Source organism: Halichoeres trimaculatus, unplaced genomic scaffold (genome assembly GCF_033239565.1).
Source record: "Halichoeres trimaculatus isolate MK-OKI-2021-1 unplaced genomic scaffold, fHalTri1.1 fHalTri1_scaffold_17, whole genome shotgun sequence".
Lineage (NCBI taxonomy): Eukaryota > Metazoa > Chordata > Actinopteri > Labriformes > Labridae > Halichoeres > Halichoeres trimaculatus.
In genome coordinates, this window is record NW_027437195.1 from 15652686 (window position 1) to 15679470 (window position 26785).

General features: G+C 43.0%; 1 protein-coding gene across 1 annotated transcript in view; it reads left to right on the top strand.

Moving 5' to 3' along the window:
- The window catches only part of LOC141806307 (latent-transforming growth factor beta-binding protein 2-like), a 100128-nt gene that overhangs the window by 45146 nt on the left and 28197 nt on the right, over positions 1-26785 (top strand). The window contains exons 8-20 of the mRNA XM_074691749.1: positions 870-972; positions 11591-11665; positions 16837-16959; positions 17060-17224; positions 18735-19046; positions 20787-20806; positions 21054-21090; positions 21557-21622; positions 22496-22621; positions 23046-23174; positions 23354-23473; positions 23739-23858; positions 26516-26635. Coding sequence (XP_074547850.1) covers positions 870-972; positions 11591-11665; positions 16837-16959; positions 17060-17224; positions 18735-19046; positions 20787-20806; positions 21054-21090; positions 21557-21622; positions 22496-22621; positions 23046-23174; positions 23354-23473; positions 23739-23858; positions 26516-26635 — 1516 coding nt within the window. The remainder of the gene's footprint in view (positions 1-869; positions 973-11590; positions 11666-16836; positions 16960-17059; positions 17225-18734; positions 19047-20786; positions 20807-21053; positions 21091-21556; positions 21623-22495; positions 22622-23045; positions 23175-23353; positions 23474-23738; positions 23859-26515; positions 26636-26785) is intronic.

The following is a 26785-nucleotide window of genomic DNA, read 5'->3' on the forward strand; positions in this document are numbered from 1 at the left end:
TAGTGTGTAATAAACTGGGATGTGCTCAGAGGTCAATGATTGGGCTCAACAAATGGCACATGATTATCTTTGTGGTTGAAAGATTTTCATAATCATTGACGCAGTTTGGAGAACTTAGAGGTTGATTGTGTGTTGCATGAAGTAAAAGTGTAGTTAGAAAAGGAATGGAGTATGTGAGCCCGGCTAATCCAGCTTAATAGCACCTGTCTGCTTATTCGTTAAAGATTGTGACTTAAAGCCTTTAGTCTTGCAGTAGAAACACCAATAACCATCTTCATTAAAGTTTCCTTTGCCAGGGTTATACCCCTTGAACAAGTTTGTTAGCTCTGAGCTGCAAGACCCTCTTTCTCTGTACTCTGGTTTCATGGAGAGCTTGAAACCAAAGCTTCTGGGTTCAACCCTTTTTCATAACTCCTAATCAACTGCCACAGAAAAAAAGAAACACAGAAAAGCTTTTCCCTCCTCTCCTGCCAGTATGCCAGTTTGGTGTTCTCCAGAAGAATGCCTCTCTGTTGCCTTTTTAATTTCATAAATCTCCGTTGGCCAAAAAAATCCAATAAGTGAGGTCTGATAGGAATCTCCCTTCACAATTAGCCAAGTGCCTAAATGAAGGCACGCTAGAAGGTTCCTCGCAGGTCTTGAGCTGCAGTGTTTATGTCCTCCTCCTTCTAAGTAGTCTCATATGTGTCTGGTTCTCTGTGTCCTTGCAGATAGGTATACACGCACGCTCCGGCACAAACACACTGACGAGTTATGTCACTGCCAATGAACACACATCTGCACGCAAACAACCATGCATGCACAAACATGTAACACTCATTTTCATAGCTTCTTTGATGTAACACAGATGTGTGTTGTTGTTGTTGTAGTGTGGCAAACCTCTGCCAGGACTTACCAAACAGGATGATTGCTGTGGAAGTGTGGGTGCCTCCTGGGGTCTAAACAAGTGCCAAAAGTGTCCAACCAAACCAGGTAAGCCCTCTGAGAGTTAAGCCATGAGATCCTAGCAATTTTTTCCTTTCACTGTGTTCTATTACATGCTTAAATTTAATCTACCTCTAATCCAGTCTAATTCTGCCTGAATTAATTTCTGTTGTGCCTTTGGTATGTTGATCTCTTGGTATTCTTGATCTGTTATTCATGTGGGTTTAAAACAGTAAGAACCAGCTGGGCTCCTCTTTCACAGGGCTGTATACTGAGGGGATCAGTAAGTGATGCCTGCTGTATGCTGGGCAGCAGTTGTTTATGTTGGTGAATTTTACTGAATTTAAAGGTCCAAGCCAGGGGTGGCCAACCTGTGGCTCATGAGCCGCATGTGGCTCTTTGCCTTTCGGTGTGCGGCTCTTCGATCCATTAATAAAAAAATACACATAAAATTGTGAGTAGTGTGTGCTGATCAATCTAAAATATTGATATATTGATGCCAACGTTGGGATCAGTGTTGATCAATGTTTGGGTGTACACATTGATACTTAAGTTTCAGTTTCTCTTCTCTAGTAGGAAATGAAACACACTTACAAACACAATGAATCTCACTTTGAAAATTGGAAATGTATTGATTTTTTTTTTTAATGTCATTTAGTTTATGTGTGAGAGGAGGTGTGTTTGTAAGACCCCGTGTGTGATGTAGCTCTCTGTAGTACCACGGTAATTTTTGTGGCTCTTGGTTTCTGACTGGTTGGCCACCCCTGGTCCAAGCAATCAGTCCACATGGCAGCTGCTCTCCTCTAACACTGATGATGCTTTTTAAGGCTTTATACAGGCATGGCCGAAAGTTTTGAAAATGCCACAAATTTTGTTTTTCACAAAGTTTTCTGCCACAATTCTCATGGTGACAGTTTGTATTAACTCTGGATTGTGAAGAGTGGTGAGATGAATTGCAATTAATTGCAACGTCGTTCCCTGCCATGAAAAATGACTTTAGTGAAAACCAAAATTAGTGCCATTCTCAAAACTTTTGGTCCCTCTGGTACCCCCGCGGATCGTTACATGACTTACAGTTAGAGTTAAAGTGGAATCCCTATTTTTCTCACAGCAGTGTTTTATAAAGCTCTCATTTCAGTCTCTTTCTGAAAAGCTTGTTTTAGCTGCTGTCTTTTTTGAACTTCCTGCTAAAAAAAAAACCCTTCTTTCAAATTGCCCAGCCCTCTGACGGCCTGCTGGGGACAGAGCTGGTTTCAGGCCCCCTTTATAAATGTCTCATTTATTTATGGTATGACCTTATCATTACAGCAAGTCTCATGACGATCTTTTGAAGAGCTTTTGAAGATCTTGTGATTTTTTTTTAATCGGTTGACAGACATATTCAGAGATTTATACAACTTATAAGTACACAGCAGTTTGAAAATTAGCACTTGATTAGTATAATTTGTGTCCTGTGCCTTTAAGCACCCAAAAAAAAAAAAAAAGCCTTTCTTGCCACCATAAAACCAAGAGCGGGAAGCGAATGAAAACACATTTAGCATAAAGATGAGAGCCTGACAGGAGTGCCACCCACCCTGCAGGCAATTGTGCCAATGTGGGCATGAAAAGAGTGCGAAAATGATCAGCCACAGTTCAGCTGCTCCCCAACCAGAGCTGCGGTAGGTTTGAGAGACTGCAGCAGGGTGGTTAAACGCTGGAAGGCTGGGTGGTGACACCCTTCACTGTGGATGGAGACTCTCAGTAGGCCTGACAGCTCTCTGTGTTTTTTAAGGGCACGGTTATATCCCAGGGCTGGCATTGGAGTTGTTTTTGAAGAACTCATTGAAAGCAGACTTTAGAGGCACATAAGGACATTTGATTTTATAACATACAATCTTATTATACTGATACCTGCAGATGTCAATGCCTGTTTTATATCTGACCTGACCTTAATCAGAAGCAGACATCATCCCTGTCTGACTTCTCCATCTATCATAGCTGCCTATCCATCCTCTTCTCCTCCACTCTCCATCCCGGCATGCCAGACTCCTGCTCTTCCCAAGTCCCCGGCATGATCTCTTGGCTTCCAGATGTTTTCTCTTCTTCTTTCTTTGAAGTTTAGGGGAAAGGTAAAGAAAATACCCCATTCCCCCATTTTCAGTCCTTTTTTTTTCAGAGGGGGACGGTGAACTGTTTCAGTCCCAGGTCACACGCAGCCAGGAAAGAGGAGATAGGTAGAGTTGAAAAGAGGGAAAAATGAAGTCAAAATGAAGTCATGTACTGCATCCCAGGAGCTTGGAGGATCTTTCATAAGAGAAATGCTTTGAATTCCTCTGGAGTGTTATTGTTTTGAGTTTAGACATTTGGCCGGATCTTTCATTTGCATTCCCACATTACTGGGTCAGATACATGCGTTTATATGTGCAAGGCAGGAATGATACACAACCTGCAGACAAGAGAAAAAAAAAACCCTGCTGCCCCCTTTTTCCTTTTTCCACAGTCAGTGGGTCAGTTGTCGGCTGGATGTGTGAGGAAACCTCATAACCCTGTATAGGAGTCTCCTGTGTCTCCTGTTGAGTATGTGATAATGATGTCATGAAAGCCCAGTTTAAATAAAAGGGTGTAACACTACCTTTGGTCAGTTTATGGCTGGTTATGAAGTATTGCTACTTCATTTGTTTTATTACATTTAAAGCTGATGACAGCATTAGGAGACTTTGATGGATAGAGTTTGGTTGTTGACAGACTTTAGTGGAACTTTGCTTCCTGAGTTGACCTCAGACATCTCCACTTTCCTATGACACACCCATCCAACCCTCACTGTAAGGATTTATCACAGCAAACTGTAGACTTAATACCAGCTCAGGTGTGCATACAGAAATTACAGACTCATTATCTGTGGCTGTTTTAGCAGAATATATGTTTTTTCTACACAGCTGGTGGCGTTATATAGCAGGGTGTTATTTATTACCCAACACCAAGGACTCTGTGTCACAGTTGTGGCAGTAAGAGGGTGAAATTATGTGGGTGTAACGTGTGAGTCTGTGTTAGCATGTGAATGAGTCCTGATGTTATGGAGGCACGAATGTGTGTCCCATCACAGTGGGAGCCGCAGCCTTTAGGAGCCAGTGCCTTTAAAAGTTGCATGCTGAGGATTCCTGGGTGGTAATGAGATCCAGACCAACCAAAAGAGGCTGCAGTCAACTCTGGTTCTGATGACTAGGCGGAGTCCCAAAAACTCTGTACCACACTCTGGATTTGATGTTTGTTCAGTCTAAGATTGTAATTCCTCATACGGGTTGATGCTCAGGTGGTGAAATCTGGATAACTGATGAGTGACTAGTTGGGTGAAGTGAAAATGATAATGAAGTTTGGGTGCACAAGTGGTATATGGAAGAATCTGGTGTAGAGTTTAGCCTTGAACAACTGAAATGGGACAATTATAACCCATATCCCTACTGAAAGGAAGGGAATTCATCAGTTACCAACATTATTGTCAAGCTCGGCCCAGAATTGAAAGCTTTAACTTTTTACTTTCAAAAAATTATGTAACATAGAAAGCAGATATAGCATTCAGATGAACTGTAGGGGCAGTGTGCATACAGAGCAGTAGCAGGGACAATAACAAAGTTTGAAAGACAAGCTAACCAGGTAGGGATGGGTATTAAAAATCAACTCCTGTTGAGAATCGATAAGAAATGGTTCAGTCCATCAATACCATTAGCCTTTGTGCTTAACGATTCCCTTAACAGTTCTTTACACTATGCAGAGCTGCAGGACCTTATGTCCATGAGTCTCCCGCGACTATCTTAGCTTAGCAGATGATAATACTTTACCAATGAAACTCTGATTCAGGATTTTTATTTTGAATTTTTACTGAAGAACTGAACTCACAAAGAAATGTACATTAGTCTCTCACAGGAGACTCCTATTCACTACAGTCAACATGTTATAATCCTCAAATAAACAAAATGGTGCTAGCTTGATGCTAGCATATATGGAAAACTGCACTGATATGCTAGCAGTTAGCACACATCGGTATAACTTTGGCTTCATAATAGAATTTCAACTTTCAGCACAGACATATTCCAGTTACTCTTTGTAAGAAATACTGAAAACACCAAATGTCAAAATACTCACAGGAAAATAAAGGAGAAGTTAGGTGCAGACTCATGGCTGGCTTCATAACTATGGCAAGGTTCCAAACAGCTTAAAATAATGCTTTAACCACTTTGAGATACTAGATGGCCTACTTCAGTCAATAATATTACAAAACACTACATTGACATCGCATGACAAACTATTTTTACTTGTTTCTGTATATTTACATCCAGACATCCAGGTCCTGTGACCAATTACATATTTATTCACTTATAAACTCAATTTACTGTTGTTGACCTAGAAAACCTGGAAAGCTACTTTTTTACAGAGAAAATTCACAAGAGGAATTGATAAAGAATTGGATAGATGAGCAGAACTGATAAGAGCATTTGTATTGATAAAATCTTATCAATACCCATCCCTATAACCAGGGCACGTCCACAACTTAATGGAAACGGTTTTTCGAGACTGTCATCTCTGAGCATGTAGGAAATGTTGAAAGAACCGAGTGTTCTCTCCATCAGACAAGGATTTTGTCCCTTTGATCTCTAAGACACAGAATTATCATACCAGTAACTTCCAGGAGTTTTCATGTCTGTTGATTGGCTCTCTGGTGTGCCCTCCAAAGGTGACTTCCAGTAAGATGTGCTGTGTATTGTAATTGTGCATTAGCTTTGAAATTCTACAGCCCTCTTCAAAATCACATACCAGGTGACCAAGGATACATTCTGAAGTTCCCCAAACCTTAAACTGAGGGCTACTCGCTGTGGCCTGAGTCTGACCTATATTTCAGCCCTGGCATGGCTCTGGATAATTGTGCTGGCAGCCCCTCCCTCACTGTAAGTTTCACAGCTAATGGAATCCCACAAACCATTTGTCTCTACATCTGTCATTTCTGGGCAGCTTCCCTTTCTGTGCCTCTCCTCGTCTGCAATGCTGGGAGGCTTCCCAGGGAGCCAGATCAGAAGTCCCCTGGGCCTAAAGTAAACCTCCACACCCACAGGAGCTTTGGCTTCCTTCTGCTCTGCCTCCCGAGGTCATCAAGGTCGTCATGACATCACTACTCTGATGCTGCTTTGGCCCCGCCTTTTTTTCCACCTCTGTGTGTGGGAGTTTTCTTCCTATCGGGCTCCCCCTGTTTCCGTAACGAGGACGCCATCCTTCATAAGGTTTCGATGAAGACTGTCAGATGAGGCTCAGGAGGAGGAGGAGGGCCTCCAAGCCAACCAACTTCCAGCTCTTCCTACATGAACTCATCCCTCCAAAATCTCTCATCTATTCCCCAGACATTTGATCTGACATCCATTGAGGGGCCAAATCTTGCACTTATTACGTTTTATTAGCACTGATCAAACGTGTACACTTGTTAATGACCACGATAAACCAGAGACGCATGACTTTCTCTCAGAAACAGTCAGGGAGAGAGCAGATGCATTGGAACAGCTCCAAAGCAGCTTTTGGTGATGACTATAAGATAGAGACGTCACGTATCATTGACAGCATTTGATTCATTGATGTTGACTTAGTTTATCCCTTCACAACTAGAACGATGGAATCTATTATCCAGGCAGCATTGTGGCCAATCAGGGCTAAGCAGACCTAACCACTGCGAGAAATCAGTCCAAGCTGGAAGCAGATGGATGCAAAGTTTGTGTTGCATTTCTTCATAGGATACAAGCACATATTTATTGGGAATGTACCATGGCATGCCTTCTTTTGGAAAGTAGCCCAGGTGGAAAATATTCCTCTGCGAAGTGAAGATTATAAAGGAATGTGGATCTGTTTTAGATGTGAGTTTGATGCAGGTTTTATTGCCATCAGCATCTTGGAGAAGGGCGTTAAGCAGAATTGTCAAACTACAAACAGAGTTGTTGACTTGCATTCTTTCGTGAATAGAGACAATCAATAGTATGTTTTGAGTAAAGATTTAGTGTCACAGAAAAATTAAATAATCTCTATCAAAGCTTTTGCTCGCTGCTTCACATTTGTTGCTGGATCACAGCAATGAATTGGTATGACACAACCAAGGCTGTGAAAGATTTAACAAATATCTTGTAGCGTGTATCCTGGATATAGGTCAGCGTCTCCTATCAGCAGATTAATGCTGTACTAGTCCTATGTCCTAAGACCACCAGCAGGGGTCGTCACATATGTATCCTGATTGATCCTTCTGCTTCAAAGCTTAGGACACATGTTTTCACAGGGCATGTGATACATACTAGATGAGGTATTTCCAAACTTTAATAAGCCAAGTCCCCCAAGCAGCATTTGCTTCTGGCTGGGGACCCCCTTTGGAAACCAACAGACTATGCTTCAAAATATGTAAAGAAATGTCAACTTTAACAAAGTATTTCTAACTTTTATTCACTTTTCTGTAATTATTACATTTGTTTAGAACAGGAAACTATTAACAAACAAAATCAAGACTCACACAAGTAGGTTATTGCAAAAGGGAGACGGCATGTCAGGGCTCTGTCAACTAAGGTGGGATACTTCTTTCTTACATGTCAGTTAGGTTCAATCGGAAACTTGAGAATGTGATGACCATGGCACTTTACGTGTTACATGATCAGGACAATTTAAAAAAAAAAAATTAGATCATATTTTTTCCTCTTCACTCAAATTTTCTGAGCCCCCCCCAGTGCCTCCTGGCGTCCGTCTAGAAGCTGCAGCTGCCACTTTGAAAACCACTGTGCTCGATTATGGTAGTAACGTGTGGCAGGGAGACTTTCTGTTTTGAAAGTGAATAACTTCTTTTTAATCTATTTTTTCCAATCAAGAATTGGCTCAAGGGCCAAGAAGCCAATGGATAAAAAAGATCTGAAACCCTTCTTGGTGATTAAAGAGTTTGGTTTGCTTTTGGTTTTCCCTCAGTGGCACCAGTTTGTACGGTGGCAGGATGTCAACAAGTGGATTCCTGAAAAAGAACTCTGAAGAGACTTCCACTTGGTTTATGTTGAATTTCCAATAGACCCCCAATGGACAGGAAGGGAGACTGTTTTCTGCTCCTGTTCTGTCAATGGCATCCATCCCTCCTTGCTCCTGTCTACAACGTGTTGCCATCCTGTTAAGGGTTGAAGCCGAACACTGAGGTTTCCTCCCAGCCAGGTCCCAGGGGAACCTGCAGAGGAGTTCTGAACTTTGTGATTGATGGACCAGACCTCTCAGCCATCTTTGGAGAACAGTTTCCTGACCGGGTGGTCTGCAGAGTGATTGTTCCAAATTACCAATTCAAGATTTCAGCGCGACTGAAGAACCCATACGAGTACAAACTCTCCACTTTCTCAGCCTCCTGCCTGCTTCTTTCTTTACTTCGTCTCTTATTTTGCATAAGCCTTCCTTTCATTTGAGTACACTCAACAGTTCCCTGCATGGTGCAAGTTTCACTTTTCTGTCCGAAGAAAACCAAAGGGATTCTTTCAGATTTTTATGTAGGACTACCCCACCGATAAAGAAGCCCCAAGGAATCTGGATTACACTTTCAGGTCAGAGAATTTGAGCAAATATTATTGAATAGTTGCCAGTGGAATGCAAAACACAACTGAATGGAGACGGACAATAAATTAGTAAGGGGTGACAAAGTCTTTTGTTGAACAGGGCTAAATGGATGGACAACAATTGGAAGGTTCTGTCTGTAGCCTCAGCGGATACAGACCAGTCTGGGTCTACAGTCTTTGTAACCAGGGGTGACACTAATGATGCGCAGCTTGGGCTCACTGTTGCAAGCCACTGCCTGTGTTACTCTGTTTTCTAACACAAATGACTGCAGAAACAAGCATGAGAATGGAAACATTGTTAAACCCTTAAGGCATACTGTAACCTGGCTTTAATTGTTATAAAGACGAAAACAAAGTGACAAAGAGGTCAAAGATTTTAGTCCTTGTACTCATCAGATTTTAGGGTCAGAAGAATGGTTCACAGAGTAGAGAGGAATGCGTCAAACCGAGGGTACGCTAAGTCTGAGCAGCTGCTTTTCAACATTACTTATTTCAAAGTGCTCTAAGGGAGCAGTAAAGTTCTTGCAAACTGAACCTTGACTTGAAAAAAAGCATTTTTGAATCCAAGAGGATCCAATAAATGTTGAGTCCAGTCTGCCAAATTTGATCTTTTGTACAAATTAAATTTTATGAACATGTTCTGTAAATGTGCCTGGTGTTTGTGGACACACACCAACTCTACATCTCTGTTTAATATCACTGCAGTACTCCTTACATAATAACAAGGTTTTGAAGCCGTTTAAGAGTTTCTTTACCTTTCCTCTCAAGACATCTTCAGAGAGGCTGAGTTTGAGAAGGAGCTGTCTCTAAGATTCATGTTGAAGTTTTTACCACCACAGAGGTCCTCACCTCCCTGCTAATAAGCTTTATTGAGACACCCGGACCTCCCCCACTGAGCTCCCCTTGGCATGTGCGCCCTGCTGTCACTCAGGCCAGACTTTCCCTGATCCCCTCGCTGCAGGAGGGCGTGCCCACCGACCTACCACAACAACTCATTACTCAGAAACTTTGAAATGAGGATTAGGAGGGTGCAGAGGAAGATGAGGAGGTGGGCAGACAGAAACACGGCCGATGCTTTGACACAGTTCCCCCTTTTACCCGTTGCCCCCTTCATGCTGACCCACTTCTGCTTTGTCAACCCTCAGGTACATTGACCCGGCCTGGTCTGCTGGATCACAGCAGGACCAAAACATAACTCAGCGTCCAGGGCGATGTTCCCAGACAGCCTCCATGTGGCAAACATTCCAGTCTCTCCTGGGAAAATGACAAACTCATGACGGATTGCTGGGTTTTGTTTGGACAATATCTGTTTACAGGATTTCTGTGATGGTATTTTGTTGATTTTAAAGGCTAAAGAAGTTTTGGTATTTGGGTCTTTTGGTTTGAATTCCAAACCAACACTGCAACTTATTTTTTCCAGCAACCAACTTTTAGAATTCATGACTGAGCTTTTAAGCAGAGATGGCAACAGTGCAAAGTTAATTGTATGTGCTTGCATTGCCTCTAATGTTTGGTTACATTGGTAGCTGAAGAGGAAAGATGGATTTACAGGATGAGCTCAACATGCTCTGATGCATCCAGATAGTATTGGTTTTATAAATCTTTGGCCACAAACACAGCACATTTTTTCTCCCTTTCTCACAGCGCTCTGCCCGGGTAGGAGATATGTTTTCTTCACTGGCAAGGTGTGACCCTAGTTTCGTACATGCGTCATCTCTGATTTGACCCTTTGTTGCTGTCAACAGCAAGTTGAAAGCGATTGATGTACTTTGGTAGGACCATATTTTTTCTGGCTATGGTGAACACCCAAAGATGTCATCATTGTAATTTGTTCCTGTGGCTGTTAAATCTGAGGGCAAAATGTTAAAGACCAAGATTTCTCTGAACTCTCATTAGACCATGATGATGATGCAAGTAAGAATGAATGAAGTTGTGTTTAATGTTTTGGAAAAGCAGAAAAGCTCATCCATCTGTGTGGATTAAAAAGCCTGAGCTTTAATTTGACTAACTTTGTTGGACAAACCCAGGTCCAAAAAAAGTTGGGATGCCGGGGATGTGGAATGTTGATGAAAACAGTTTTCGATGGTTTTAAATCATCTAAATCTGGCATCCAATTGAGATAGAGCATAAAGAACTTATTTAATTTTAAGACTTAAAAACGATGTTCTATGATGATAAATGCATGCTCACGTTGAATCTCTTTTTAAAAAAATGCAAAAGCTGCAAAGAAAAAGCACCAAGAACATCTTGGCTAATTAATTCCCATCAGTTTAGAGACACCTCAGTCACTGTACATCTGCCCTGTTTACACAGATACAAACACACACACACACACTCACTCCAACAATAACTGAGACTCCCTCTCTGCCATACGACAGTCACACTGACCCCTTTGTAGGTTTAATGGAGCACGGGCCTTGACTGGGTGCAGAATGAGTAATGAGATCATGTTTTGAGGCCTCTGTCAGTACGGCCGCGCTGGGGCATTTACAGACAGACTGAGTTATTTACTGCAACATTTCTGGGAACCCCTAGTGTACACACATGATGACACCATGAGGTTTTATTTCTTTAGCAAAACAAGTAAAAGAAAGTCTGTCACCATCACCTTCCTGTGAGCTGCACATCAGTCGCCCCTCCTGTTGTGCACAGTTGATGTATTAGTCTCTTGTTTGAGTCGATCTGCGCTGCTGTTGATGGTAAAGGTCACTGCTGTCACATGGGCTTCCTCAACAAATTTATGATGTAAGCACTTCCTTCATCTGTCTCTTGGGGTTTTGCTAAGTTATAGGTAATCTGATTATGAATGACGTCCAGTGTTATTTTTGCATTTTGCTGGATGGCAGTGATTTCTTATAAATGGGGTTGATGGGGATCCATTTCCATACACTCACTCTGGGGTCCCTTAGGGCCCAGCTGTGGGTCCCCTCATTTTTCCACTTGCCAAGATGCTCACATCTGTAAGTTATATGGACTCCTCCCAAAGCTGTGCTCTTCTCCTCTCCTCTAATTGTGCTGAACGCAATGTGTTGTGACAGAGAGGCATAGCACTGTTCAGTATTTTTAAAGCTCTGCTTTTTCTTTTGCAGCCTATGCAGTGATCGCAAACGGACAAGTGGAATGTCCCAAAGGCTTTAAAAGGATGAATCTCACACACTGTCAAGGTAAGCTTTAGAATATGTCCAAGAATATATCTGGTTCACTTTGTCCCCAATATAATTTAACTAGGGCTGCACGATATTGGAAAAAACTGACATTGCGATTTTTTTGGGGGGGTTGTGATATATTGCGATATATATTGCGATATTATAAAAAAATAATTTTCACCAGATGACTTGAATAGCTCTGTTTGGGAAGAATTTGGTTGACTCACAATGACACCATTGTATTCCTATAATACCGTTAAATCCAGGCTAAGGGGGTTTATCTGTGAGTGATGAAGATTGCTGTATATGAAAGGGATCCAGGAGGCAATGTCTGTGTACAAAATAGAATAGGTTTCAATTTCAGTTGCATTTTTTCCATTTCTCCAATAAATGGGGGAAATGCGATAGTCACATCACATGCGCCATGTGACTATTGTGCATGCGCATATTGCAATGGTGATGTTCAAATGATATATTGTGCAGGCCTAAATTTAACCCATTTCATATCGGGAAATGCAGTCTACCCATTTTAAAAACATACATTCAATTAAATTTAATGGCATGTTTGAGATAAAAAAAATACTGCCCACATGTTTCAGAACTTTCACAGACCCCTGGGGACCTCTATAAAAGTGTTCATGGCTTACGTCTGGCCCCCATGGGAATCAGGTCAAGACTTCAATTAGCCTTGGCTCAGGGTCAGAGTTCAGCAGCCAATAAGCACCTGGGGTTGCTGATTTAATTGGTCTTTGGCCTCTAGGTAGAGAATAGTACGGTGGGCTGTGATTATGGTAAATGTGGCTCTCTAAATTTGGAGGAAAGCTCGAGTCGCAGACTTGTTTGTTGCTGAGTCTGTCTAAATACGTGAGCAGAAGAAGCCACTACGACTGCCAGCTCACCCAGACATCTGTACATAAAAACAAACTTGGCTTGGTGCTGGGTATAAACTGTATTTTCATGACGCAGTAACCACCCACAGTGTCAGCCCTGTAGACAGTTTTCCTCAAGAGAGTTCAGGCTGTTTGTATGCGTTGGTGATGTTAGTGTACAGTTGCCTGAATTCAAAGACATGGGCAAACAAACTCTGGCTGAAAGACTCTGGAAAAACACACAACTTAATCCTTTAACAAGGCAAATGATGCTGACACTTTGGCCTGCGGAAGGTATCTTTCCTGACAGTCTCCTCGAGCTGTGTCATTGACTTGATTAATGGTGTCATAATCCAAAGGGCAATGCTTACTGAAGCCTATGGAGTGCAACAACACCACGGTTCATTGGACAGCTGTGACTACACGTATAACAGGCCTCATCCGACGGTTCAGCGGGTTCAGCACGTTTCTTAATCTCTACTGTTGGTCCATTGATGGTTTCAGGTAATAACTGAGCTGGAAGACATTTTTGTTATAAAAAATACTTGAAGACAAGGGCGCAGTAATTTTCCGACAGTGTGTCAACCAGCCGACAAGCGAGGAAATTTATCTTTCTATTATTCATGCTTTCTTTTTTAGTGATCGTTTCAAGATGTTTCTCCCTTTCAGTCGCTCATTTTTCGGGTTCCCAAAAAGCAGAGCTGACAGTTACCCACAATATTTACTGAAGCATTTGACGTCTCTGTCCCATTCAGCTGCTGCTCACTTCCTAACTTTCTGCAACAGCATCCAAGAAGTCAAAATCTTGCTTTCTCCGAATTCTGTCGTTGTTATCGAGATGCTGTCCAGGGTTTCTAACTTGGCTTTCTGAGACTTTTGGTGCTGAAATAAGGCATAAATTCACTCATTTCTGATGATTGGCACCCTCCTAATCTGCATGTTGATCCTTACAGTCCACATCCTAGGACAATAAGAAGTACAGTTAGAGCAATCCACGGCTCTCTGGCTTCAGATGATGTCTTATCTTCAGAAGCTGCTTCTGGGAAACTGGGTCATCTGAATTGGCCCTGTGTAGCTGCACTTGTTTGATAAAAGGCCTTCACAGATGCAGTCTGTTGTGGGTGGTAAACTGCGGCCGAGTGAAGGTCAGATTAATCACTAGCACTTCAAAGAAAGGCTGATGGAGGTCTTGCATAACTCTCTTGACTTTTTGATAAACTTAATGAAAGCAAAAGAGAGTTTTAAAACTTGGCTTTTGAAAGTGATAACTTGGGTGATAACCAGGTCAACAGGTTGAGACCTTGATGTATTTGGTCACAGAGCAGGAATTTGCCTGTTAAACTGCCTTTTTGGCTGCTTTGGGTAATTTTTATGAATGCTGGCTTCTGTTATTAACGGTTTCTAAATGGATGCTCTTTGGACCCACAAGTTATGTCTGGTCTGAGACTTCCTAAGTAGTCACAAGGTTCTCCCTTTGGCCAAAATGACGAATACATATGAAGAGAGCAATGCTGCCAGTTTATTTTACAGAGTCCATTAATAAAACTGATGGCTGTTTATGTGAGTCTCTGTGTTTCCAGAAGGCAACTTGAAGGAAGGGCGAGTGAGGTTGCAGCAATGATGAATCTGGATCCGTTTAGCTGAAATTCAGTCGTTAAAAACAAATATGGTCAACCTCTTAATGGACTCTTGCCAGGTCACACCACAAGGGCTGTTTGTCACTGAGAGCAGCCAGGCATACATTCAAAATAGATGTCGAGATTAGCACAGGTCATGACAGGTTGTCATAGAAGTCAGCTTCAATCCCAATCAACCCACCAAGCAGACTGTAACAATAGCACTAATCTGGGACTCAACCGAACCATGGATTAAAGACCCCATGTGATGAAGGCCGAGCCCAATGCTGACCTGAACTCTGACCAGAGAGATTGCTGCTTAAACAAAACCCATGTCCCCAAAGTACCTGTGTGTGAAACATTCTGGTCATGACATCTGTGGTCTGCGTTATCGTCTTCACAGTTTGTGCCTCATCCTTATCCAACAGGCCGCTTTCCTGACAGGGAGGCAGTTTTGTTTACATTGTGGAGGCTGGAGAATTTATCATTACAAGCCTTGGTGGTTCATCCTCAGACAAATGGAAAAAGGGGAATAGAAAAGAAAGAACAAAGAGATTTAAAATGGATAAATAACAGCAAACAGCAGAGAGAACACTGAGCTATTCCCTGGATTTGCTTCAGTCCCCAGATTGTATCACCCTTATAAACTAACGTCTTCCAGCAGGAAGAGAAACAACAAAACAAGAGCAGATTAATTAGAATTGGGAAAATCTGTGGTGGCAGCCTGTCGGGTTCCAGTTGTCAAAGCAATGGGAAAAGACCTAATGATGTACTTTGTTTAACACGGTAGAACAACAAACGTCGCCTGGTCCCGATGTGATCGCATGACTAAGCACCTGAAATATGTCCCCCTGTGCTCCTGGCTGGCACATTAACTGGCTGCCTTGCCCCCAGTTGGCTTAGTGGCTCAGGAGCTGTTGGAGCGGTAAGCAAACTCCGCTGGCCACTGTAACTCTCTGACACACAGCTCAGGCCAGACGGAGGGAAAAAATCTGACTCTTATTCATTGACGTAAGCTGGGGATGCTCTGACCTTATTGGACACTTCAAAGGAAAGATCCTGAGGAGGAGACTTCCTCTTTGTCTGCTTGACTGTTTATAAAAGCAAGGTTAACAGCCCAGAGAGTTTATAATATGTTGTGGTCTGAAGGATACTAGATTTAGTCTATTTTGATTTTCAGTGGTCAGATTGGTTGTGCATGTTCAGTCCTCCAAACTATGAGTATTTCCAGACCTCCTTGCAATACTTTGTCACCTTTTAGGGTAAAAACCGTTTCCAAAAGCCTTTTAATGATTGTACACTCACACTAAAAGACAGAACTAGAAATCTGATTCAACATAGAATATAAACACTCACTAGCCACTTTATTAGGCCTTGCTAGTAGGTGGAAAACCTTGCTAGTACCCCCTTTTGCCTTCAGAACTGCCTTAATTCTTGGTGGCATAGATTCAACAAGGTACTGGAAACATTCCTCAGAGAGTTTGGTCCATATTGACATGATAGCATCACGCAGTTGCTGCAGATTTGTCGGCTGAAGATCCATGATGAGAATCTCCCGTTCCACCACATCCCAAAGGTGCTCTATTGGATTGAGATCTGGGGACTGTGGAGGCCATTTGAGTACAAGGAACTCATTGTCATGTTGAAGAAACCAGTCTGAGATGATTCCAGCTTTATGACATGGAGCGTTATCCTGCTGGAAGTAGCCATCAGAAGATGGGTACACTGTGCTCATAAAGGGATGGACATGGTCAGCAACAATACTCAAGTAGGCTGTGACTTTAAACCATGCTCAGTTGGTACTAAGGGGCCCAAAGTGAGCCAAGAAAATATCCCCCACACCATTACACCTCCACCACCAGCCTGAACTGGTACAAGGCAGGATGGATCCATGCTTTCATGTTGTTGACGCCAAATTCTGACCCTACCATCTAAATGTGGAGCAGAAATCCAGACTCATCAGACCAGGCAATGTTTTTCCAATCTTCTATTGTCCAGTTTTGGTGTTGCTGTGTGAATTGTAGCCTCAGTTTCCTGTTCTTAGCTGACAGGAGGGTCACCTGGTGTGGTCTTCTGCTGCTGTAGCCATCTGCCTCAAGGTTGGACGTGTTGTTCGTTCAGAGATGCTCTTCTGCAGACCTCGGTTGTAACAAGTGGTTATTTGAGTTACTGTTGCCTTTCTGTCTGCTCCAACCAGTCTTTCCATTCTCCTCTGACCTCTGGCATCAACAAGGCATTTTGGCCCACAGAACTGCTGCTCACTGGATATTATCTCTTTTTGGGACCATTCTCTGTAAACACCAGAGATGGTTGTGGGTTAAAATCCCAGTAGATCAGACGTTTCTGAAATACTCAGACCAGCCCGTCACCAGTGCCACCTTCAAAGTTCCTTAAATCCCCTTTCTTCCCCATTTTGATGCTCAGTTTGTAATGCAGCAGATCGTCTTGACCATGTCTACATGCCTAAATGCACTGAGGTGCTGCCATGTGATTGGCTGATTAGAAATTTGCATTAACAAGCAGTTGGACAGGTGTGCCTGATAAAGTGGTCGGTGAGTGTTTATATTTTTCTTAATTCAGTCAGATTAGAGTGAATGTTGGTCAGATCTGCTGACTATGACACACACTGCCCATGATATGAAGACTGTGCACAAAGGTCATCTTGAGGTTATATGTCATGACTAACACACACCATATCTCACAGACATCAATGAGTGCCTGCTGCCTGGTCTCTGTAAGAATGCTGAATGCCTCAACACCAGAGGAAGCTACAGGTGCACGTGTAAACAAGGCTTCATGTTAGATCCTGCCAGGAGCCACTGTGTCTGTAAGTATGACAACTTTTTTAATACCCTGTCATAACTATAATTCAATGTTGCCACTGAAATATTGGGTTGGAAAATTATGGATCTACCTCTCCCCCACAGCGGATAAGGCTGTATCCAACCAGAAGTCATTCTGCTACAGATCCCTGTCTGCAGGCACATGCTCTCTGCCTCTCGCTCAGCAAATCACCAAGCAGATTTGCTGCTGCAGTCGAGTGGGTAAAGCCTGGGGCGCTGGGTGCGATCGCTGTCCTCTACCGGGATCAGGTACAGCACTGAAAGTTATCTTACTCTGCTGCTGCTGTAGCGTGTGTCCTCAAATCTCCCCTTCACGACTTGCAGAATGTTTAAATTCAAGAGTTATCTTTTTATCCGGCCGCAGACATAACCTCCCATTTCTGGTTTTCCTGAAAAACCATTCCCTGCAGTAAACGCTTTTGCAGATATAAGATGTCACATGTAATCTTATGCAAGGGCTAGCAATAGTAGAGAAAGCACAGGCGAGGAATATTTAGCGCTCAGTCACCAGTGTGCTCTTTGCCAGGTTTGTAAAGCAGTTCAAAATAACCATATCTGTTTGGAGTGGAAAATGACCAAAAACATAACAGTTTTCATATTTTTGAGGCTACATAACAGTGGGAGTCAGTCTTGTGTTATCACTCCAGCCCTCAGAGAGAAAGCCCACTAATAGACCGGCAGAGCTTCACAGCAGAAATAAATAGTGCAGCCAAGTGAAACATGGGAAGAAGTTGTCATCTTTCTTTTTTTTTTTTTCTTACCGATTTAATCTTCAAAGCCTTCTGGAGGAACAGGCTGGTTTTATGGAGTGTCTATACAGGCCAGTGATTCATGGGGATTGTCATAGATCAGATATCACAGACACAGACCTCCATGGTGCTGCTCAGCCAGGATCGACACAGTACTCACACACATACACACAGCCTCTGATTATTTCTGATGCTGGCTTTTGTATGGCCTGACAAGCTGTTAGAGCCATGTTCTGAACAAAGCAGCCAAGCCCATTACTTGTAGCTTGGTAACAGGAGCCGCTTGACTTTCAATCCAAATTCACTCTGCCTCCTTTTGATGTGGCCCCTGATCATATATACCCCCATTTCCCTCCACTTTAAATTCATCATTCAGTAGCCTATCTGACAACGTTTCCTGCATTTACACAAGCATTTATAAGCGACCACATATCTGTCATTACTCATATCTCCATTACAGACCCTTTTTGGCGTAGAGTTGCTGGTTTCAGGTCAGGTAGGGGACACACAGCTTCTCATTTGTAATGGATTCACCATTGCTGAAGTTCCTTGGACCCCGACACAAAGAGGTGCAGTCTCCCTCCTTTTATCAGACCTCTATTAACCTCTCAGTCAGAGGTTTTACACCAAAAAGTTCAAAGGTCAGGTTGTTATACATGATCCTCTCCTTCCTGGCATAGCTGTTTCAAGTTGAGAGTGGAGATATCACCAAAATCCCCCGCTTGTAGCGCTCTGTGACAGCTGTCTTTGACCTGCCAGCTCACTCGTTCTGCAGAAAGAGCAGAAACCCGACCCCATCCTCCTCAGCACACAGTGAAGCCCAGCATGCTCAACATAACTGTATTACACGGATGGCTTATGGTATTCCTGTGAGCATCAGGCAGAAATACGAGCCACAATTACACTCTGGCAGCGTTTGGTGTCAGCAATAGGAGCCTGTGAGCTTGATACTGAGGTGATGCTTTCTATGCCTCATTGTTTTTTTGCTTGGTATCGTGCCTTTCCTTCAGATCATTTCAAGGAGATCTGCCCAGCCGGTCATGGATACACCTACTCACGCTCGGATGTGCAGTTTTCGCTCAGACAGCTGGAGGAAGAGGATCTGCAGAGCACGGGATTATCACTGGAGGAGCAGAGTCCTGCCTACCCTCAGACTCCATCCTCAGAGCCCTCACTGCTGTATCCAAACAGGTTCCCACAGCCCGGCTACCCACAGACACCACAAGTGCCTCAATACCCCCGATATCCTGAGACACCACAAGCACCACACTATCCACTGACTCCCTCTCACCCAGCCAGAGAGACGCCCAAACAGCCAGACGGTGAGGAGAAAACACTAAGTACAGGTGGATTTGATTAAAGGAGCTGTGAGGAGTTTGAAAGTGATCTTAAAACAGTCTCCCTTCTAGATATTTGCCTGATCGTAATTCACACTTTAAAATGAGATTATCAGAGCCAGTATTGCTGGTTACAGGTTATTTTAAATTGCTACTTCTTAGCTTCCTGATTCTTTTCCAGCATGTCTAGGTCTCTATGACTACACCACGCCGGCTGCCGAAGTTTGGTAGAGAGAAAAGATAAAACACAGAGATCTGTGTTTTTCTCTGCTGAAAATGATTTCTGTGATTAATTTTGTAGTGATGGTTGAAACAGGACCCTAACTTTCAGACAGAAAAAGGACAGAAGAGCAGAAGAAAGCTGAACAGGAGAGTGATACAGCCCTAGCTAAAGGCTAATTAGCACAGGAGCTAAACTGTTGGTGATAACGTTCATTCCAACCCACAGTCAGCAGTTATTCTACAGTGGTCTGATCAAACTTGAGAGTCTATCAATAAAATGAAGAGTGAGGTTACGTTAGCTCTGATTGGTAGATGACTGGCAGGACATAGCTAACCAGGATTTACTAACGTTACACATTACAGCCATGTTTTAGAGCACAGGACTGCCAGCTGCGCTAAATACAAACAGCTACTAAACTACTTACAAACTGACAGTGTTTACTTGTTGTCACGTTAGCCTACAAATACGTTGGAGCACCAGGCTAACATATAGCCGGCTGATACAACATTTGCTCAATGTCACATTTCAAACCGCAGAGCTACGTAACTGTATTGATAAGTCCCCCTCCAGTAAAAATTTGTCTTGAACAAAGAAAATTTGTTTAGATCTGATCTCCATTTAATTCCAAAACAAACACACACCTCGCTAAAAGTAACTTACGACAGTGTGTGGAGACTCCAAGCCACAAGGTGGCGAGGGAGTGCAATTAAAACAGATCCTCCTCATATCATCTTTAACAGACTTGTAAATGAAAAGTGATTTAAAAACTACCAGGCTTGTTACTGGTGGCCTTTTTCACTTTTCTAGGTCATGTAGGGGCATCAGTATGAATGTCAGCCTGTTTCATAACCACCTTCAAACTCCTCACAGGAGTTTAAATGGATTTAGCATGTTTGTATTACCCTAAGTAAATCTTTTGGGTGTAGTTTTTATACAAGCATTTGCAGAATTTCACCTCATAAACACGTCTTTGTATTTTTTCATGCATTTGGTATTTGTGTATTCTTTGTGAAACAAATTGACTTAACTTTAATCCAATCAAGGAAAACCCCTCTGAGCATCACAGCAGTGCACAAAATAATCCACATTGGCCATACGTTTCAATCTTCAGGACTTTCTGTGACTGACTCTTCCTGATTCAAAGCCCTTGAAATATTTACTGGCTGGACAACAGGCAAACTGATTTATTTGAGGAAACCAGTCTGTAAACATTCAGGAATTTGTCTTCATTATCAGAGATATTAATTCCCTTGTCTCTCTTTGCATCTGGCCTGTATTCTGACCTCTCTGATAGAAGTTTTCCCTTTGCGCTCAGAGGATAAATACACCTTAAGCTTTGTTTTATTACAAATTAAGACCTCCAAAGCTGCAAGTCATGTGTCTGAGGAGAAAAAGAAGTTGTTGTTTGTGTTGTGTGTGGTCAGTAATTTTGCTTGCTAATGTGAACAGAATGTCAAATTTGCTACTGATAAACTTTCCCTCTTCTCTCCGTCTCGTGGCAGATGTGGAAATTCTGAGCCCGGTGAGTTCCTACTCCCTGTCAACCTCTTTGGCACACGCTTTTGAAATGTTTATGTTAGAACGATATGCTCTAGCTATCTCAGCTGGAGGCTCTGTTTTGGTTATATAACTTATTCAGACCACATTGTGGCAGATACACACGCCTAATTAGCTCTGACTGTGATGACAAAAGCAGACACACTGTGTGAACATGACAGCGGTGATGAAATGTAACCAAGATGTAACTTTGTTATTTGTTTGTTTTCTAGCCAGCTGTTGTGACTGACTCATCCCTGAAACATCCAGGTATTTGATTCCCGGCTGTATTTACACAGATCCCACACTTTGCTTCTCAATGAGTACCTCAGTTTTGTTGTTCGACCCTGTTATAGTATAAATCAGCACCTTTAGCTTAAAGGGGCAGTCAGTGTCTCACTGAGTACAGACACCTGATGACTTCTCTATAAATTTCTCACTCCTGCACAGCGGCTAAAGCCTGACTTCTGTCTGCTCTGCCCTCACGCCAGTGAAAACATTGACATTAAAGTCTGAAGTCTGACTACATTCATTTAGTCTACATGATTTATTTTGGTCATTGTGCTGTTTTTATCCTGAGGAAAAAAGGAGAACCTTTTTATATAGCTACCCAGTGAGTGACAGCAAAGTCAGGAATGGCTGGGAAAACAAGCAGTGTCTGGTTTAGGTCGAAGAAAACATGGAGTTAGTGCTTCATTGTGTTCACTCTCACCCAGACTGGATTTCCTCTCCACAGAGACTCCAGACTCCTCCATCATCAATGTGTGGACAGATTCAGTGGACACTACAGACTCATCCAAAGGTAAAACACACCTTTGAGCTCTCAGTATAATCACTTGGGTGCCCTTATAACCTTGGAAATGTCGTTAAATCATGCCTTGTTAATTGACAGGTGTGTGTTTGGAGATGCAGGACAAACACGCAAAGCTAAAACGGAGCTCAGCTCTTCATATTTTTTGCTCTCAGTCAACTGCTGGCAGACAACAGCACATCTAATAAGACATTTTTTCAGGCTTACCCAGAGTTAAGCTCAGGAGAGCTTGTATTAGGCTTTTATTTGGCCCATTTTTCTCTGAGCCAATTTGGCTGGAGGATGCCGTGCTGCACACAGGGTGAGAGGGCGAGGAACCAAGACAGAGTGTGCCTCTTGGAAGGGGAGGCTAATCTCCAAGTGGACAGAGGCCCGTGCTTGAAAAGTGAAGTAGGAGCGGGTTGCAGGGTGAGAGTGACAGAAAGAGTGAAAGGAGAGCGTTCGTGAGATAAAGGAAGTAAGGAGAATTTGCAGTAATCCTTCAGATCCTGGACTCGTCACTGCAGTGGGGTTTTTCCTTCTCAGCCACACACACGGGGCCAAGTTCAGTGTCTCTGTTTGACCACAGTCCACTTGGCGAGGAAAAAGACAAGAACAACACTAATGTCAGGCTCTGCTGTGCGTGACCTGTTTCTCATTGACCCCTTTGTGAGAGCTCCACACCACCTGTTAGAACGCTACAGTGCCGTAAAAACCTGCCCTCTCATCCAAGAACCCACCTACAAAAACAGCAAGACCAGTTCCCGCTCAAACAACATGTGTCTGAGGAATGCAGTTTTTTATTATTTACAGTGGCTGTAATGTTGCATAACCTGAGGTCAGGAATATTCTGCTCTGAGTATTATCTCTGCGCGTGTCTCTTAGGTATCGACAAGTGCGCCACCACCCCGAACATATGTGGACCTGGGAAGTGTGTGCCTGTGCAGACTGGTTACACCTGCAACTGTGAGCCAGGATACAAGCTCAGCGCACTGCAAACCAACTGTATTGGTAAGTAACTATAAAAGAAAGAGAAGGGGAGAGGAGTAAGGTGTAACTTCAGGGCACACATGCTGACACCTTAGGCACCTTAAGTCCAGTCATTACATACACAGAAGCCTGGAGAAACCAGGGAGCCAGAATAAAGAGGATCTGTTTGTTTATTAGACTTGTTCCATGATGCCTGACAACAGGCAGGCCATCCAAAGAGCTGCCACGGTGCTGCGATCCCCTCCCTACCTTACACTGATGGCCTTGGCTGCAGCCTCAGCTGCACTCAGCTGGGCTCAGGTCCACGGCTGAGGAATGCCAGAGCAGTAGAGGAGCTTCATATCCAGGAAACGTGGAAAATGAACAGTCTCTGCTAGGGAAATAGAGCTGCTCGGAGATGTTGCATCCAATCTTCTCTAATCCTCGTCTCTGTCACCCTGTGCAGACGTGAACGAGTGTGATGAGGACCCATGCGAAGGAAAAGGCCGCTGTGTAAACAGCTATGGTTCCTACACCTGTCATTGCCACAGCGGATACAGCCAGGTGATCACCCAGAACAGGAAGTTCTGTCAAGGTGAGCAGGAGACACAATGTTTTCAGTGGATGAAAGCCACCGTGAGCTGTCTGTTAAAGCTCTGCAAGTTCTCGTCTGTCAGCGCTGTTCATTTAAAAAGCATCCTGCTTTAATTAATGCCCTGGAACACAAAAGTCACATTCTTTTCCGTTCTCCTTGGTTTTCATTCAAACTGGCAGACATTAACGAGTGCAGCATGCCCAACAAGTGCCAGAATGGCAAATGCGTCAACACAGAGGGATCTTACACCTGTGAATGCAGCAGTGGGTTTGCCAAGTCATGGAGAGGCTTATGTGAAGGTGAGATGGATGCAGAAGCGCCTACACACACAATCCTCGCCAGAGCCATTTGTTTGCTGCCACAAGTTAATGTGCAGACTGGTAACAAGACTCATATATTTTCCTTCAGCCAGAGCCAAGATGAAACTATGCCTAGTTTGTGTCTGGTGTGTGTTTGTATAAATAAACATTTATGACCCATTTCTCTCATGCCTGTGCAGATTGTTTTATAACAACTCCTTCAAATGATTATTTCCCTGTCCCACCTCCTTCTCATACATCTCAGATGTAGATGAGTGCAGAGATCCCAGCTCCTGTCCTAACGGTGTCTGCGTCAACACCCCAGGCTCCTTCCAGTGCCAGGCTTGTGGCCCGGGCTTCAGGCCTGTGGATGAGAGATGTGTGGGTAAGGGCCGCCCTAAGAAGCACCAAGCACCACAAACCTAACCAGACTCTTAAGAGTTACTCTGACCACTGTGTGGAATATGCTGAGCTTTCCTCTTGCACTGTAAAGCTTCCTGTCTTAGGGAACATTTACGTAGATGAATCTGCCGCTACCATCAAAAAAAAAAAACCAAGCTGTGGTGTTTATGACTTCATGACAGCTTACCATAGAGCACAGATTACCAAACTTCAAAGCTTTCAAAAGTTTCCTTAAAATGTGGCTTTTACTTCAAATGAATGCTGATGTGCATGGAAATTATATTAAATTAATTGTATTTTATGCTTGAGAAGACTTAATATTGGATGTTTTACGTCCAGTGCTGACGACTTCAGGGCCCACACGATGGTCCAAAACCACAGTGATGAAGGCTTTAATGCGTAGGCTATGTGGAACCATCTCTCCATTCAGTGTTTCCACGTATGATATATCAGCTCCTCCACCCAGCAGCCTCCACATATTCCTAATATTGTTGAAACACATTCACTGTGTTATTGCTAATCTTTGGATATCACTGGCCCCCGAAAAAAGATTGTTTATAATACTTCAATTTGGGAGAGTCCAAATATTTTCTCTTGGCCACAGCCTTGAACAAACAGCATATTATTGTTGGAGAGCTCTGGACACTGTGCTGTCGGCCCGGCGGAGGCCAGTGAGCCTTTTTACAACTGTTGGGTGAGGTGAGAGGACCAAGCATTCTCAGGAGATGGATGAGGAGGTCAAAGGTTTGATTCCCTGTAGTGAAGAGGTCCTGACACACAAATAAATTCCCTCACTCGCCCGTTCTTTGGTCCGCGCTCCACTGTAAAACTCAAACTGTGGATTATTGGGTTTGAAGATATGATAGGAGCTGCGTTAGTGTGGGTTGTGTTGAAGCTAAAATGCCAGAAGCCCCTCAACCTGAACGTGGCCCTGTTACATAACAGCCGACTGGTGTTACTTACCACATCCCCTCTCTGTGACCTTAAACCCCTCTATAATTTGTTTGGAAACTTAAGCTCTTGGAGTGGGTATGCCAGAAATGCGGAGAAGCCGAAAGACCAAATGAGGATGGAAAATATGTAAATGAACTTTAGTAATAATTTGGAGTTCTTTATGATCGATTTCTCAGTGCATCTAAAGACTGATGGCCTTTTTTTAAAGCCTAAAATTACATCCCTCCAAAGAAAACAGCTACTTTCTATTCATGAGGCCCTTGTATAATTCATTCTGTGTAAAAATAGCAGCTGAGAGGAACCTGGTAAATGAGGGATAACTTTAGAAGTAAATATTTTCACTCTGAATGAGCGAACAGGCCCACAGTATATGTTGAGTGCTGTGGGAGTCACATAAAACAGGAAACAGGAGTTCTGGGTTTCCAGTGTTTGCTTCAGTCAATTGACGGTAGCGCAGTGGTTTGGGTGCAATTGGCCAAATCGTGGATAAGGCTAATTGCTGGTGTGATAGAGAAAACAGCTTGACTGCTTCAGCAGGTCTTATCGCCGAGGCCTGAAAGATGCCGGACGATTGTCGAAACGAAAAAATGGGCAACATTGACAGACGTCTGGCAGTGCTCACAGCTCAGAAAACAAAACGCAGATTGTGACTCTCGGGTGGAGATTTCACCACGTGGCTCTCTGCTTCAGCATCTCTTTCAACACTCTTCAGCAACTTCTCACCACCTCTTTTCCTGAAACACACTTTTCCTTCCTCTTTCTGCTTTCCCTCTCTCTGTCAGTATCCTTCCCAGTCTCTTCCTCTTACATAATCCTCTCTGACTTTCTCTTCCCACATCTTCACCTAACCTGAAAAACTGCCATTGTTAACACCTAAATAAAATTCCACTATAAAACGTTATATCTGCATGAGGTTTTCCACAAACATGATCTGGAGTAAACTTTTCTGACTCATGAAGTGGAAAAGACAGCTACTGCTGCAGGTAGTAAACGCGCCTCATGAAAGAAGTTTGGTGCTGTGCACTGATGTAATTCACTGACTGCTGTTTTACAGTTCTTTTGCACGTTAATTATGCTGTAATCGTTTCCCTTTTACTGCTGTGCTATTGATTTGACCCGTACTTTGTATACAAGCCTTTATTGTACTTTTCTTGTAGTTTCTTGCTGCTGTGGCAAGAATTTGACTTTTTAAAAACTTTTTAGAGTGCCAATAGAATCAAATTACATAAATGACACACTTGTTACTTGACTCCGAGTGTAGCGAGACATGCAAATATGTGTTTGTACTTGTGCTTCTGGGGTTTCTTTCATAAGATTGTGCTTCAGAAAGTCCAGCATTGTGTTGCTTTTGCTGTAAACACTTTATTCTTGTGCAGAAATTTCCCCAAAGTAACAACTTACACATTTCTGTGAATAGTACAAAGTACTGGAACATCATGGGATTGTTGCTGCTCTCCTTGAATGCTTGCACCACAGCTTTCATTTCATTTTGCATCAGGCTTCCAACATAATTCTCGCGTCTAAAGGAAAAAATCAAATGGATACACACACATGTGTGGTTAGGATTTCAGGAAGAAGACTTTTATTTTGGTTGATCATTTTCTTTTCTTAAACAATGCACAAGTAACAATAAAATTCACCCCTCCTGTCTTTTTCTCCTGTCCTGTCCTGACTCTCTGCTCTCAGATATAAACGAGTGTCTGAACCAGACTTTGTGTGGTCCTGGAAGGTGTGTCAACACAGAGGGCTCCTATAGGTGCAACTGCTTCCAGGGATACAAACTCACACTTGATAACTTCTGCCAGGGTAACTATCAGTCAGACTTTGTGTCAGTGTATCAGCTCTGTGAAAAGTGTTCTCTACAGTGCTCCTGCAGAAGCTAGCAGCACTTAAAAGCTTCATAAAAAAAAGGCTACAAAGATTTAGCGGTTGTCTTTATTTACTGGGCCCCACTTT